We start from the raw sequence: 16,175 nt of genomic DNA on the forward strand, positions 1-16,175 counted from the left end.
CAAATCTAAAAATATAAATTTTGGTAGGAAAATTTTAATATTATTTATGAAATAAATTACCTTCGAAATAATCATGAAATAATCACCTAAAAGGGATTTTTAGTTCCTATTGCACACTTTAAATCAGAAATTAATTTTAAAGATACACTATTTAGATTAGGATGAACGATTGAAGATGCAAACCACATGACCGAAAATATCTAAATATAAATTATTATAAATGGATACATCCATTCTTGTGTCCTATTAAATGTATCACTTTAACAAGCTGATTGGACGACAAAGATAATATTGCTTTTTCTTTGACTTGCCTCATGACATAGGTAATTTTATAGTGAACAAGTTTCCGATTCCTAATAGATTGTTATAACAAATAATATCATAGTTGATTTTTCCTATATTAACTTTTACCTATAAATTTTATATTTTAACATAACATATATATACATATATATATATATATATATATATATATATAATATTTTATCAAAAAAAAATTTGTAAAACATATGACTTATCAATTGACCCAATCAAATCAATCACTTAACCCATCTGATATCCAACCGGATTCTAATAATAGTTATATTACACGGCTGTGAATGGATAAATAGTATGTGCTGGGAATTGTTGTTGGCCAAAAAAAAAAAGTGACATTTGATTCATTAATACTAATATCATGCACTCGAAAACTGCTTTCACCTATCTAAATTTTATCTGTAATAATTCTTATGAAGAACAAAAAAAAAAACTCTCTTAAATCACATCATAAATAAGTTTATGTTAGCTATAAATATTTTGACAATTTATTAATAGATCATTCATGAGTTTAAAACCTATCTTCATCACTTACACCAACAATGCGTTCGTTCATCTATCCCTATCCTAGAAAAGGACTTCACCCAACACTTCTCCTTCATGCACGAAGGCCCACTAATTCAATGCCTACTTCTATCTCCAACATTACGATCAAATTATTTTTATTATTTTTATTATTATTATATATATATATATTTAAATTCAGCCCATATTTTCAAAATTGATTATATCTTTATAATCGGAGGAATTACAAAATGAATGTACCTTCGAGTTGGAACGTAATTTGATCGATCAAAAGTGACGATAATCGACTTGTAGATATATAATTCTAACATTCCTAATAGAGATATAATATACTATTAATTTTTTTATATAATATTTGGTTTTGAAGTAATATGATCTAACATTTTGCCACCAATTACCGTAATAAAACAACAACAACAACAACAACAAAGAATTCGATCAAAAATCCTACACTCGAAAATTAACCAACGTCTCTTCTCTATCAATTCTCCATGAAACAACGCCAACATGATCTCAATGCTGCAACGTAAATACATACCAAAGCACAACCATCGCCAGAAGGAAGAAAGAAGAAATGATTGTGAATGAAACACAGAATTAGGACTTGGAGATCGAGGTTTAGGACCGATTTACACGATTGGCTTCATAAAATAGAACTGAAGAAGGGAAAGGAGGACCAGTTGACGGGATTGGCTTTTAAGGGCATTTTTACTCGAGTGGCTCTATCTCCGATATTTATTTATAAGGAAAACTCTTATGACTAGACTGACATTACCTGAAACATAATTCAAAGAAAAGAAAAGTCAACTTCCACTTAAAACCCCTACCAACTGTAAATGCCACTCAAACTCAAAACGAATTGAACACCCCTCCATCGACAGCGAAGGAAACTCCTAATAGCTTAGGAAAGAATAGGCTTTAGACCATTGTCTAAGCTTGTTGCAGTTATATGTTCTATGCACGATACATAATATAATGATGAATAGATTGAATTACTTTTTAGATTTTGTGGTCATATATAATATAATTAATTAGATTCTGATGGCGTATATTAGTCAATAGAAAAGAAGTTCATATTAAAACAGTATTCCTTAGGGGATATCCCGAGAGGAAGAACTCTTCTAACAACTTATTATAGAGTCTCTGCTCTCGCCTATAAATAGATAAGACATCTAGGAACAGAACCACACATCTCATAGAGAATTCAGTAGTTGAGGGATTATAATCTCTCTCTCAACTCTTCTTCCTAACCATCAATCTAAGTGGTTTTGTGAAGGGATAGAAAGAAAAAAAATTATCTAGTTCTCTTTGTAGATTGACAGCGATCTCGGATATAAAGATGATGCCTTTTTAGATAGCATCTAAAGGTACGTATCATAAAATCAGATCTAATTTTATTTAATTTTAATCATGACATAAAAGATTATTTTTGTATTTAATACAGCATATTACATATTTTATGTTAACATTATTCTCGTAGGACAACCTCTAGCATCCTCGCTTTCGTCGTTACTTGTTTAAGGTTTGAAAACTGGATGGACTTACTTTTTGTCATTGTTTGTTCATTAGTAGTTAAGAGTGTCGATGTAGAGTCAGAAGTATTGTTACTATAGATTGAGTCTATCATATGCTTCGATGGATTCAATTCAAAGAGGAGAGTGATTAATAAAGTTATGCTGTTGTTTAATCATTTGTAAGGAGGCGAATCCCAATTTGAGTTAGTTTCTTTTGATAGAATGGAATGGAATTTCTAGAATCTAGATAGTTACTATAGTATCGAATGTCGTAATAGGAGAGGAGTAGCAAGTAATCAAACTTGAAAGATGTTAATTCCCTGGTAGCTTAGATATTCCCCCCTGCTTGCTTGTTTCTCCCAACTCACTAAAGCACCCCCTTGCTTTAAGATATGGGGTATGTATTAAGAATGGAGTGTGCACCTCCTCTTGTGTCATTTAGTAATTGAACTCCTGACTCTATAGCCTTTCCCCATAAAATGCATTGCTATTACCATTACTAGTGTTACGGTGAGTAACTTTTTAAGTCGTGGCCTCGGGGCCGACGCGGCTCGGTTCTAGGGTCCGGATGTCGGGGATCTCGGGAGACGTCCCTCGGGGTCTTCTGGCGGCCGAGCGCTGTGGTTCGGGTTGACAGGTCGGGTCGGCTGGTCAGATCGGGATGAAGCTTCGCCGCAGCGCCGAATCAACTATATAAATCTTTTACCATTATAATAGCACACAATAACAACAATAAGATATTATGTTCCAGATATTATGTTCCAATTATTTGAGATCAACTATATGAATCTTTTAACGCTTAATGATCTGAACCTTATTCTTAATAACATACTATGCACATAGTTTTTGTTACAAATGCTTCATGAAAACTCACATTTGAGTTCAAAAGTCTACCTTAACATTTCTAATCTTTCTTATGAGCTCCTTTATGAAAGCAAAATTTGAGATTTGGATTTGCTAGCCTTATACTTACATCTGTATCAGAAGAAATAACATTAGATGTGCTATGCTATATCAATAGGGTCTCTCTCTCTCTCTCTCTCTCTTTATCAATTCATCTATCTCAATAGTGTTCTATTCTTCTTCACAAGCAACAGGAGGGTTTCACTGTATCTACTTTCTAGATAATAGGTGAGATCAAACTACATTATTGTAGCCAAATTAATCTCTGGGTAGAACCAAATCATATTTAGACTAACTAACCAATCAGCTCCTCAGAAAAGAGATAACCCAACAAGATGGATCAATGAACTCTCACCATCTTGCCATATGAATCATCTTCTCCCACACATTGTTAGATGTTATTACTTCACCCCACCTTCTCTGGATTAGGTTTCCATGGATCAATTGGCTTATCATAATGTTACACTATTATTGACTTGCAGTGCATGAAATAGCATATTATTAATTAGCCTTAGCATACAAGAAAAAAAATGGCATGTATATTTTCAACTCTGAATTATTTTATCATGACCCACCCAGTGGATGTCACTATATCACTTCCACTCTCAAGAGAGACAAACAAAAACGACTATTGAATGACTCCAAGAGATATAATAAAAGTGTGCTCATCAACCTTCTTTTGAGTAGATGGGGTGAGGATGACAGCTTACAAAGTTTGCAGAGAAGTGCAATGCCAGGCTGCAAAAGAATCCTAAAAAGTTCTCATTGTTCTTCCACTCCACCATCAACTGCCACAATTGTTTTGGATTTATTTCTTTCTTTACCAAAACTTCCCCATGATAATGCTGAAGAACCTGGAGATATATATATATATATATATATATATATATATATATATATATATATATATATATATATATATATATATATATATATATATATAAAACAACATTTCAAGTGATGAAGGATGAATATTCTAAGAGAAGAATATGCTTCAGAAGTAGGAATCTGCCAGAAATACACTGAGTACAGCAACAACAATAAAGCAATGTCCAGTTCACACATTTAAGACAACCACAGTGCTGCAACACATTGACAGAGACAGAGAGACATGACAGAAACCACAGCATCTTTTCAGGAAGCTCATGACCTGCTCTTGAATGGGATTGCCCTGATGACTACCTGGTGGTACAAGGCAGCAAGAGCAGCTCCAATGAATGGCCCAACCCAGAATATCCACTGAGGATAAGGAATCATAATTTAGTCAAATAAGTGAAAGATTAAAGAAGATAATGTGAAGGGAGATGAGAGCACTTGATCACTTCCTCCTTAGACTTACATGGTCATCCCAAGCATGGCCCTTGTTGTAGATGATTGCAGCTCCAAGACTCCTGGCAGGATTGATACCTGTGCCAGTGATGGGGATGGTAGACAGGTGAACCAGGAACACTGCAAAGCCAATAGGCAGCGGAGCAAGGATCTGCACGGATTCACAGGAGTCTTTAGCGCAAAACCTCAAGAACTCTCTTACAGACAGGAAAATGGCAGCCGTGGAGGAATTGTGGAAGTTGATCAACACATTAAGCACAACATCAAGCTCGAACATACAAATTTAGCACAGGAGAGAGAGAGAGAGATTATTGTTTGACAGGTGATATAGTCATAAACAAGAACAGCTTACAGGCACATGAGAGTCCCGAGCACTCCTCTTGGCATCAGTGGCAGAGAAGACAGTGTAGACGAGGATGAAGGTGACCACGATCTCAGCACCCAAGCCATCACCCTTGGTGTAGCCAGGAGCCACCACGTTTGCCCCACCACCGTTGTTCTCATAGAGCCCCTTTTGGAACCCCTTGACCACACCAGCCCCGCAGATGGCACCCAGGCACTGCATCACCATGTAGAACAGAGCCCTGGTGAGGGAAAGCTTCCTCGCCAAGAACAACCCGAAGGTCACCGCCGGGTTGATATGACCACCTGACACGAGTCACACAAAACTCGGTTACCGCTGCGAACCGAAGCCAAGCTCTTGACACAGGGATCGGGTGGTTCACCTGAGATCCCAGCGGTGCAGTAGACCAGGGCAAAGATCATGCCGCCAAAGGCCCAGGCGATACCCTGAATGCCCACGGTCGAGCACCAGGGCGTTGTTCTCATAGAGCCCCTTTTGGAACCCCTTGACCACACCAGCCCCGCAGATGGCACCCAGGCACTGCATCACCATGTAGAACAGAGCCCTGGTGAGGGAAAGCTTCCTCGCCAGGAACAACCCGAAGGTCACCGCCGGGTTGATATGACCACCTGACACGGGTCACACAAAACTCGGTTACCGCTGCGAACCGAAGCCAAGCTCTTGACACAGGGATCGGGTGGTTCACCTGAGATCCCAGCGGTGCAGTAGACCAGGGCAAAGATCATGCCGCCAAAGGCCCAGGCGATACCCTGAATGCCCACGGTCGAGCACCAGGGCGTTGTTCTCATAGAGCCCCTTTTGGAACCCCTTGACCACACCAGCCCCGCAGATGGCACCCAAGCACTGCATCACCATGTAGAACAGAGCCCTGGTGAGGGAAAGCTTCCTCGCCAGGAACAACCCGAAGGTCACCGCCGGGTTGATATGACCACCTGACACGGGTCACACAAAACTCGGTTACCGCTGCGAACCGAAGCCAAGCTCTTGACACAGGGATCGGGTGGTTCACCTGAGATCCCAGCGGTGCAGTAGACCAGGGCAAAGATCATGCCGCCAAAGGCCCAGGCGATACCCTGAATGCCCACGGTCGAGCACCAGGGCGTTGTTCTCATAGAGCCCCTTTTGGAACCCCTTGACCACACCAGCCCCGCAGATGGCACCCAGGCACTGCATCACCATGTAGAACAGAGCCCTGGTGAGGGAAAGCTTCCTCGCCAGGAACAACCCGAAGGTCACCGCCGGGTTGATATGACCACCTGACACGGGTCACACAAAACTCGGTTACCGCTGCGAACCGAAGCCAAGCTCTTGACACAGGGATCGGGTGGTTCACCTGAGATCCCAGCGGTGCAGTAGACCAGGGCAAAGATCATGCCGCCAAAGGCCCAGGCGATACCCTGAATGCCCACGGTCGAGCACCAGGGCGTTGTTCTCATAGAGCCCCTTTTGGAACCCCTTGACCACACCAGCCCCGCAGATGGCACCCAGGCACTACATCACCATGTAGAACAGAGCCCTGGTGAGGGAAAGCTTCCTCGCCAGGAACAACCCGAAGGTCACCGCCGGGTTGATATGACCACCTGACACGAGTCACACAAAACTCGGTTACCACTGCGAACCGAAGCCAAGCTCTTGACACAGGGATCGGGTGGTTCACCTGAGATCCCAGCGGTGCAGTAGACCAGGGCAAAGATCATGCCGCCAAAGGCCCAGGCGATACCCTGGATACCCACGGTCGAGCACTTGGTGCTGGACTTGACCACCCCCATGACGGTGAGGATGGTGATGTAGAGGAAGAGGAAGGTGGCCATGAACTCCGCGATCCCAGCCCTGTAGAAGGACCAGGAGCTGAGCTCGCCTGGCTCAAACAGTGGAGCCGGTGGTGGCTCCTTGTAGTCCTTGTCCTGGCTCTGCGCGGCTGTCCCTATCGGCTGCCGCTCCGTGAACTTGTTTGCTCCAAGCCTCACATCCTCCTCTTTCCCCTCCATCTCTCTCACTCTCTCTCTCCCCTCTCACAGGCACACTGATCTCCAAAGATCTCAACCCAGTCAGTGTTCGTGCCTTGAGGAAGCAGGGAAAGGTTGCATTTTTATAGATAGAGATAGAAGATAAAGGTGTTTTGGGTCTATGATGATTCAAATGCCATACCATATCATGGCACATACAATTATGCACTGATACAGATGGTTCTGGAAATGTCAAGAGTTATGGATAGGTGTCGTCGTCTCTTTCTTTGATTCGTTCTGTAACCATTTCTAACCTTTCACTAATATAAAATTCCTAAGAGAACTAAAGTCACATTAGATAATTAGAGCAATTAATGCACCTATAATTATTATGATTATATAACTATATCTCCACTATTATTAAAATTACACCAAGGTTTTTTTATTTAATTTAGAAAATCAACTCTTAGTTTCATAAAAAATAATTAATATATGAGACGCATAGCCTAAACGATTGCCGATGCCATGTGTGACTGCTGTGTGACACATTAATATATCAAAAATAATTAATGCACGTGTGACTATCGTCGATGCATGATATAAACTGCAAACAACCTTGGCGAATCATTCGCGTACTCGCAAGCCGAACCATAAGTCACCATTGACCAGAGAAAGTAACCGACTTGAAGGTTCTTCCTTGCAGCCCAATAACATTTTCAGGAAAAGATAAATTATCGATTTATCAAGAGTAAAAACATGGATTTCGTAAGGAGGATGTAATGACCGACCTTAATGAAAAGGCAATTAACAGCCCAGGAAGAAGGATATCACCAAAACCTATAATGTTGTATCCACCCCAGGGATCAAACATGCGTGGGATCTTAAGAAGCATAGGAACACCATCCTCTGCGGTCCTATCCCCTCGAACGACTATGAAGAAAACATGAGAAAATTAGTCCTTTGTATTTCAGACTAAATCCAACAAAGCGATAATTATGTAATACATACCACAATCATTACGCTTTCATGAAACCACCTTTTTGATACAAAAACCCAAAAGATATCGTACAGGAAGGCGACGTAACTAAGGAGAACCATGCCCACCTAATTAACATCAGAAGTTTAAAATAAAAATTTTGTGACTTATGCAAGTAGATAACCAACGAAATTAGATGATATATGTGGAATTGAGACAACATAAATTTACAAACGAAATATCTATGGAAAAGATAATGCAAGTACAATATAATACAATTTGTAAACAGATTTCTATTGCATTGACAATAAGGTAGAGTATCATAAGTAAATTTCAACAAATGTTCACAATTATGCCAAATGAAATAATTTGATGAAATTATGCCCATCTTTTACATTGTTCACAGTAAAAGGTAGCACCGACTCTGAAGCATGGAATGATTGTTTAACGTGATGTACGAGAGCACCACAAAGAAAGGTCAGTCAGTTGTAGAAGTGCAACATAGATATTGAATTGACACAAAATGGATGATAAATGGCAGTTTATGAAAAGCATGACCCTTCATGGAGAGAAATGGTAAGAAATGATTTCTCGGCAGACTAAAGAATCAATTATATGCTCTGCTTCTGAGCCACTAATGACCACTGACTTCTTACTCGTGCATAAATAAAAAAGCTGCTTTACTGAGAGAAGCTGACGTTTTCTCTTGACTGTCAAATTTCAAAGAAAAAAAAAAGAGCAATGTCTTTTTTTGGATCCACAGACAACACATCCATAGACCTTCAAATACGAGGCTAATTCTGCACAGGTTAGATATAAAACATTTCTTAGACCTGTTTAGCACCAGAAAAAGCCAAACATTAACATGGATATGGCAAAATTTTGTATTTAGTAATTGTACTGTAACTGCATCATATTAGCCTCTAAAGATGCAACCCCATGATGTAGCATGAAAAGATATGTGATATAACCCAGTACATATTATGAGAGAACAAGAGATTACTGCACTCTGACATAAAATTATACAGGACAAGATCATCACCGTAGCAAGTGCAACAGTGCCAACGCTGTCAAAAAGTCCAAACTTAGGTTTAAGCTGAATAGTTATCATGCTATACCACTTTTAGACCTAACAACGCCACAACAACCTAACAGATCATTTTAAATCCAATAGCTGTTCTGCCACCTAAAAACCAGAGAGCATGAGCACTAGTTATTACCCACTAAGTAACTTCTGAAAGAATATTATCTTCATTACAATTGACGAAATATTTAAACAACATATCTTCTTCCACAATGCACACCAACAAGGTAGTAAGTTCTTGATAAATCTTGCACTGTCTAGTGATTTATACAAACATCAATATCCTTTAAGTTCAGATTGCTCCAGACAAACATTTAAACACTGAACTTTTACTTATTAGTTGATGCTTCAAATACTGTCTTGCAGCCAAGTCCATCAAAGTCACCTTTCAAACCGCATTTCTAGTATAAGCATTATTCAACTCATCTCATCAACTCTAAACTACTGCAGCTACTTAGGCACATACTTTTTTGTCGTATTACCATTTTTTCCATCTCACCTTTTCATTGATGGCTTTGGTGGCAGAACAGATCTGTCTAACACAATCATGGCATATACAACTTTTATTCACCATATCAGGCACAGATAGCCACCGGCAGAATCCAAGAGCCTTGAATCTGATCAACCATAAGGTATCAACCGCCAATTTTACTTGTACAAACAGGAAAGTTTAGTTTCATTAACTTGGTTTCATTTTGATGTGGCTGCAGAAAAGAATAATTACAATAAAATTTGAGAGCTGGTTCCAACAGTGGCAGGTGCACCTTGACAAAAGGTGGACCTATGTTTTAAATGTATCCTTTGTATAAAGCAAGAAGCTTATATCCAAAATTTCTAGTCAGTTATACAGAGATCGCATGATCATAGACAAAAAAAAGTTACAATAAAACGACACAAGTTAAATCAATTTCTAGACTATTGATTATGACCTTGGTATAAGTCTTCCAGCAAAATGAAGTGATATAAAGTGTTTTTGATGATATCACAGACATTTAGAAATGGCTTGTAAAAATGTGCCTCGCTCAATATGTCAATTGTTGGACAAAAAATCCAGTCATAGCCTGTAAACCCAGTGCACTCAAATGTGAAGTCTTACCTTAAGATTGGGTACTCGGACAATTTGGAGAACTGTAATAATCAACGCAATGCCCTAAGAAAGAAAACGAAAACGTTAATGCACATTAATTCAAATTCTAACTAAGATGTACATCATAAACCTGTTATTTGCAGGCACCAACGTGAAAGCAGGAACTGACAATGTTAAAAAAAACAAGTATATAAGTTATTGCCTTCTGAATATGGTAATTAATTGGCTCAACATCATTTATTCAGTATGACTTGCACTGAATGAGTTCAGTCTTGTTCAGTGTAACTGAAGAAAGATTGTAATATTGACAAATGCTAGTACAAAAACAAGAAGTAACCAGAATCAAAGATATGAACAGAACCCGAATAGGATCTTATTTGCACTGTCCTCTATTCAACATCAAAGGATCCTTGTGAAGTTTCAAGCATTGGATCCCAATAGGAATTCAACTTTGCACTACAACTTACAATTTCAAGGACAAAGAAGAGGCAAGTGATGTGATAATGCCTTCACTTTTGTATGTGTGTGTGCCTTTCTCCCTCCTTTTTTTGGTAGGACAAGGCACCAGATTTAGAAGAATATTTAGGTAGAGAATGTCAAATGTATTAGTGAAGTTTCAGCTTCAACAGGTACCAGCAGCTTAAACACCTAAGCTGTTTGATAAATAATGTTCAAAACAGTTGTCTCAATATTTGAAGGTATCATCTAGCCTAGCTGGTTAAAAGTTTGACAGCTTATCACACGGTCGTGGCTCGAATTCCGCCCTTGCCACTTACCCGTTGCAAAGAAAAAAAAGAAGAGTTAATATTGGGCATCAACTCCATTTCCTTTTCTTTTCACTGTAAGGTTTGCTGGTTACATGTCTCTTTTCTGCCTTCATATGAAATTGTGATGTTCGTGTTGTTTCCATTTAGTGTATTTCCAAGAACTTTGGTCTTCTGAACTTTATAAGGTGAAGGTCTCAAACTTCTAATGAATCATGGTGCCAGCATATTCAAATTTAATATGACTTGGTCTGTTATTTTTGTTAACTTAACATCGTAAGCATGCAACAATATGATGCCTGCCTTTGATTTTGTTAAAAGTACTAGATGTTAAACTAAATAAAGCTAAATATGAAACAAGTATCCAGACAGTTGCAAGTTGCATGTGAGTGAAGAAGAAGAGTGATCTCAATTAATATATTGTTTGACTTAATTAAAAATTGTACATCAACACCATGATTAAGCTGAAATTAGTAAATTTACTATCTGCTAAACTTTGAAGATAGAACTAACCACGACCAATTGATTCACGGCTGATAAGATATTTCAACAAGCTAGAAAATCAAATGGTCACGATAATAAACGTTATTACATGAACACGATAATAAATATCTTATCACGGCTGATAAGATATTTCAACAAGCTACATTAGAACAACGATCTTGTGCCATATAATCAACAACAGTAGGTTCGTACCAGGACATCTTGGCCAATCCAGGCAAAGGATACGCGTCGGTACACAGCCCAAAGGACGGCAAAAGCAACACAAAATGGAGAGACGGCCAGTGTAAGATACGAGACAGCTCCAAAGAAGGGCACTTTGATGAAAGTTTCTCCAGCATGTTTGAGCCAACTAGGCCAATCATATGATAGTTAGTAGAGCTTTATAATAAGAACCATGACTCAAATATTCACTGTTGAGAGTTAAAGATTTCAAACACTCTTTAGCTTTATAACTAATTAAGAACCACAACAGTAACTGCAGAAAAGTGGGCATGAAAATCTTGTGGTACCGTGATAACATAGCCACCAAGCAAGTTTGTAGGCCCTGAAGAAATAAAAGGAACACAATTAAATTAAATAGAAAACAAGAAACCATGTAAGTAGCCTAAAACATCTGCTGAACATTTTAAGGACAAAGTTGATATATGGTATACTTCTGTTACCAAATGTCTACAGCTTCTACATAATTTTTCTTAAACAGTAACCAATATCGTAAAGACATGAATAGAAGAAGCCACTGGACTAAGATAACACCGCCAATGCATGTGAAAGACAGTGCATATTGTGTTACAGCAAAATCCAACAACTTTATGTAACTAAAGATTAAATAATAAAGTAAACATCTTCCAGAGTGACTAGAATACAAAAACATTATGCAAACAGGAGAAAGCAAAAAACAGCGTTGAGATTTGTGCTGCTTTTAGAGTGGGTTCAACCACAGGGATCAGACATTATTATTTTTTCACTTGTATAAAGGTCCAACTATTAGTTAAATGGCACAAGCCAGGTCAGGTGTATCAGTCATAAATAAGTCTTCCTAAATTTCAGGTAGGCCAAACTTTTATCCACAAACACATTTATGGTACAAGTAGTTGGATACTGTTGCTTTTAGAAGTCTTGCATTAGAAGAAACAACTATAAAAGAAATAAGGAGCCAAGACATAAGGTAATGGTTTGCACCTCCACTCCACCAATGGCAAATAGAACCACCAAAAGCTCCACAAACCAGAATGACATGAGTTTGTATAGTAAGATCAAGAAACAAGAAGCAATCACAACGAACAAAATTGCTGATGTTGTGTTGATGTCCACCACACTGCCAGAACCAGTGGTTTCCATCTTGAGAAACTCATCTGGTGCATCCTACGAGTAATTAAGTATTATTTTTATCAGTTAAATATAAAATATTTGAGAAGTTCCAAATCTACAAGATGATAAAACACCAAATAATCAAGAACATCAAGAAAAGATGCAGACTTTTAACAACTTTTCTTGCTCAATAGATGCTTCTCTAGCACTCCATGCTGACCAATATGAAGCACATAAGATGGTTCCAACTGCCATAAGCCACAGAAAAACCTCTGCTGTGTCTACAAGAGGACGATCTGGGGAGTACAACTGCACAGAAACTGAAGAAGATGTGAACAATTAGGACTCCTTGAAATTAAAAAAAAAAAATCCAAAACAGCTACTGCCAAATCAAATGTCAGAAAATGAGATTTTGTATATTACAATGTCTCCAGATGGAACAAAGAGATGGTAAAAATAATTTTACAAAAAACATTATCTCTATATGTCACGGCCTTGCACAGGTGACCAAAAAGGAGTAGAAACAAACAAACATGTTCATCTGTGCCTTGTAAGAGTAGCTGAAGGGGACAGAAAGGCGAGGCACATGCATTACACTCTGAGCAGACATGTGCATTCATTGGAGTAAACAATCATGAGAAGAGCTTAAAAAAATACTGGGATTTTGTATCTCATGTTATCAGAAAAACTTACGTGAAGCGCCACTCTTAAGACTTCTCTCCAGACTTACACCTGCGTCATGTGGTAGCATAACTGCAGGTATATTTATATCTAAATCCGTCTCATTTCGTTCACAAACCATCTTGTATAGTTCTGCACAGAAAGAGACACATAAAAAACAGAAAGATTTACAAAAAAACTTAAAAGGTGATATTCCATAAAGATGTAATGAGCCTTATCTAGCATGCATATGGATCTATCCTTACGATACCATGACAAAGAATATAAGAGTCAGATAAAGAAAGCAAAAAGATTGATGAATCAAGTATATCTTTGTACTGTAAAGAATAATTTGAAAGTTCTTATTACCAAGTTGGTATAATCATTAGAACAAAAGGAACGTTGGCAAAATGGATCGCTCATGGATGTAAGCAATACCAAGTGCAGACTTCCTCTGTTTTGGCAGTTCTAGCCACAGTTCAAATTCAAACTTATCAATCTATTTCTATATATCACAAAAGCTAAGAACTTGTTTCTTTTAGCTTCGCTAATGACTCAGAAAACAAGGCCCATGTAGCATTGACAAAATGAAAGTTGTTGATTAACATGTAACCTCCAAGTAGGTGAATCTATGTTCTATAATGTGCATGACTGGGATTGCATCTCCCTATGAAGGCCAAGTTTAGGAATCCCCAGTCAAGGTTTTAGCCTTTAAATAATACTAGTTTGGACACCGTATTGGTTTGGTTAGCGACCGAGACACCAGTAACTGACCAGTACTACCTGACATTTAAGAAGGTTAAGAGAAGGAAAAAGAGTGGTATGCCAAGTGACACTGAGTGGTATGGTCCATCATCGGTGCTTGGTCGAACTGGTAAACAATGATCAGTATGTAATGTTCTATCAATATTTGGAAGTTGAAATCATCTTCTCCAGCTTGTCTCACAAGTATAGATAGAAGGGATTCACTTAAACAACTACAAGATGGTGGCTTATGGAAGGCATCTATTTGGGTCTTACTTTAAACATGATGAGGAAAATAAATGGAGATATTCATAAAGAGGAACTATGAACCAAAATGAAGGTGAAAGACTAGAAGAAGAATACCATAAGGAGTTGATGAGCATAAAGTTTCACACAGGAGATGGAATGACTATGTAACTGAAATAGAACAGATTGCTAAAAGATAACAGAGTCCCCTGACTTGTCTCTTCACATCTTATTTATTAGACCACTCAAAATTAATGGCAAAAACAGCAATGTAGAGAATAGGAAAGGTGACCTTTACTTACGGTTATTTATGATCAACAAAGCAGAAGCACCAGCAGCTTCAGCAACCTTTGCCTTTGTTGTAAATTTGCACCTTCCACGATGCACCAAAAGAATGTCTCCAGCAATCTAACATGAGAAACAAACAAATAATAGCTGCAATAGAGATGAAGCTTGTTAACTGTATGAACAACTTCAAATATGACTGAATAACAAACCTTTTCCTTAGGTGCAGTGCAGCAATCAGACGGATCCGAAAGAGAGAGGGGAGTCCGGCTTGCGCATTTCTCCTTAGTCTGTATAGTTGTGCCAAATCGAGCACCAACTCCAACAAACTCACTATCTTCTTCATTGTTAATCCAAGTTTGCACTTTTACCTAATCAGAAGCCGACAACCAATGGTAAATTAAAATACAAAAACAGAATCTAAATTTTATAAAGTACACACTGATCATTAATAAGAGGAATTTTTTTGTATTTTGGGACTAAGAACTAAAACTGAAATAATACATCGAGCCGATAAAACATGGCAAAAAATTAGTTAGAGATGCAAAACGCGACATCATAAATGAAAGAGACAAAAAAAAAATCTAGAATTTAGTTATAAATGCAAAGAACTTAAGATATGAGCCTCCTAGAGCTCATGATTTAGTAAATACGAAAAGCCACCTCTTTCAGTTGCAGATTATTAACTATGTTGTTTTGTTTCAATTATAATGCCAACAATACGTGAAAGATTCCCTATTTCTCCCCTTTTCTTTTTCCATTTTCAAGCGGTCTCTTTTCATGTCAAACATGCCAAGCTGCTATTCTCGTCATTCTCAACCATATGTCTCACTTCTTTTCAGACTAGCCAACCAAAGCAAGAAACTAACCCCAATTCAAGGGAAGATGGGCTACTTACTGATGCCCTTTTGTGTTCCGCGAGGGCCTCAGAACCACATTGCAATCTTTCTAACACACAAATCAAGGACAAAGTAGAAGGCCTATAACACCCCGCCTCTAATATCGACCTCAGGTAACAAAAAACGTCACATTGTCCACCAGCATTGTAAGAACCAAGAGTCCCTCAGATCAAGAACGGAGGAACCAGAAGGGAATCCTCACCAAAATGAAGTGATTGGAGCATCCCGGCAACTTCGGGGCCTTGTCGTCCTCGTGCACGATGTCGCCGGCGTACGTCAGTCCGGGGATGAGCCACAGCAGCATCAAAGCCCTCAGAGCCCTGCTCCGATCCATCACCCTAGTCTTAGCTCACCGAGAACGAGAGAAGCGGAAGGAGGAGATTTCAATGGACGGTAATCGGGGGAAGCATGGAAAACGGGTGAGAGGAGTAGAAGAAGGAAGAAGGAAGAGGTAGATCGCCACTGCTGCTTTCGTGTATTATTGTGTACTACTACCCACCAAAGGCGCGTCGTCTCGTCCACTTCGTTGCGGTCAGTGCGGCTGGTCCACCGTCCGCGCGGTTTGGCGGTGAGGCAAGAGGAAGATGCTTCGAGATTCGTGCTCAAGTGAATCTTGACAAGGATCAACGGTTTACGATTTCCCCGCACCGTGCGCGACGGCACATGGAAGGACGGTTGCGTGCGCCCCTCGGGCCGGGGGAACCGACGGTGGCGGCCGATAC

General features: G+C 38.9%; 2 protein-coding genes across 6 annotated transcripts; both read right to left on the minus strand.

Moving 5' to 3' along the window:
* Positions 1-4,231: 4,231 nt before the first annotated feature.
* Positions 4,232-7,315, minus strand: LOC135651632 (aquaporin PIP1-2-like). Its single transcript, XM_065171863.1, has 5 exons — positions 6,608-7,315; positions 6,488-6,530; positions 4,939-5,227; positions 4,597-4,737; positions 4,232-4,496 (listed from the first exon to the last, which is right to left on the minus strand). Exons 1-5 carry the CDS (start codon positions 6,936-6,938, stop codon positions 4,401-4,403), a joined length of 900 nt encoding a protein of 299 aa, XP_065027935.1. The 5' UTR covers positions 6,939-7,315; the 3' UTR covers positions 4,232-4,400.
* On the minus strand, positions 4,599-15,976 carry LOC135651631 (signal peptide peptidase-like 4). 5 transcript variants are annotated; one of them, XR_010501887.1, is made up of 15 exons: positions 15,656-15,976; positions 14,767-14,925; positions 14,572-14,677; positions 13,313-13,432; positions 12,788-12,939; positions 12,491-12,673; positions 11,821-11,855; positions 11,504-11,660; positions 10,053-10,106; positions 7,905-8,000; positions 7,685-7,826; positions 6,284-6,530; positions 5,636-6,206; positions 5,312-5,558; positions 5,008-5,145 (listed from the first exon to the last, which is right to left on the minus strand). XR_010501887.1 is itself a non-coding variant. In XM_065171862.1 (12 exons), the coding sequence occupies exons 1-11, from the start codon at positions 15,785-15,787 to the stop codon at positions 7,734-7,736; spliced, it is 1,287 nt and encodes a 428-aa protein (XP_065027934.1). In that variant the 5' UTR covers positions 15,788-15,975; the 3' UTR covers positions 4,599-4,737; positions 7,685-7,733. The 5 variants fall into 5 exon arrangements, 1 of the variants encoding a protein (XP_065027934.1); XR_010501886.1 differs by lacking the exon at positions 5,008-5,145 and having other exon boundaries at positions 5,242-5,558; positions 5,636-5,882; positions 5,960-6,206; XR_010501885.1 differs by lacking the exon at positions 5,008-5,145 and having other exon boundaries at positions 5,242-5,558; positions 6,284-6,441.
* Positions 15,977-16,175: the final 199 nt, after the last annotated feature.

Source organism: Musa acuminata, chromosome BXJ3-10 (assembly GCF_036884655.1).
Source record: "Musa acuminata AAA Group cultivar baxijiao chromosome BXJ3-10, Cavendish_Baxijiao_AAA, whole genome shotgun sequence".
In the NCBI taxonomy this organism is placed as follows: Eukaryota; Viridiplantae; Streptophyta; class Magnoliopsida; order Zingiberales; family Musaceae; genus Musa; species Musa acuminata.

What these genes read in the sequence shown, in the direction of transcription:
- LOC135651632 (XM_065171863.1), bottom strand. Translation starts at nt 6,938, where the DNA reads ATGGAGGGGAAAGAGGAGGATGTGAGGCTTGGAGCAAACAAGTTCACG. An exon ending in CTGCACCGCTGGGATCTCAG is followed by an intron (nt 6,531 to 6,607) that starts GTGAACCACCCG and finishes GACTCGTGTCAG; the next exon opens with GTGGTCATATCAACCCGGCG. An exon ending in GCCATGCTTGGGATGACCAT is followed by an intron (nt 4,497 to 4,596) that starts GTAAGTCTAAGG and finishes CCTTATCCTCAG; the next exon opens with TGGATATTCTGGGTTGGGCC.
- LOC135651631 (XM_065171862.1), bottom strand. Translation starts at nt 15,787, where the DNA reads ATGGATCGGAGCAGGGCTCTGAGGGCTTTGATGCTGCTGTGGCTCATC. An exon ending in GCTCCAATCACTTCATTTTG is followed by an intron (nt 14,926 to 15,655) that starts GTGAGGATTCCC and finishes GCTTCTGATTAG; the next exon opens with GTAAAAGTGCAAACTTGGAT. An exon ending in TCCGAGTACCCAATCTTAAG is followed by an intron (nt 8,001 to 10,052) that starts GTAAGACTTCAC and finishes GATGTTAATTAG; the next exon opens with GTGGGCATGGTTCTCCTTAG.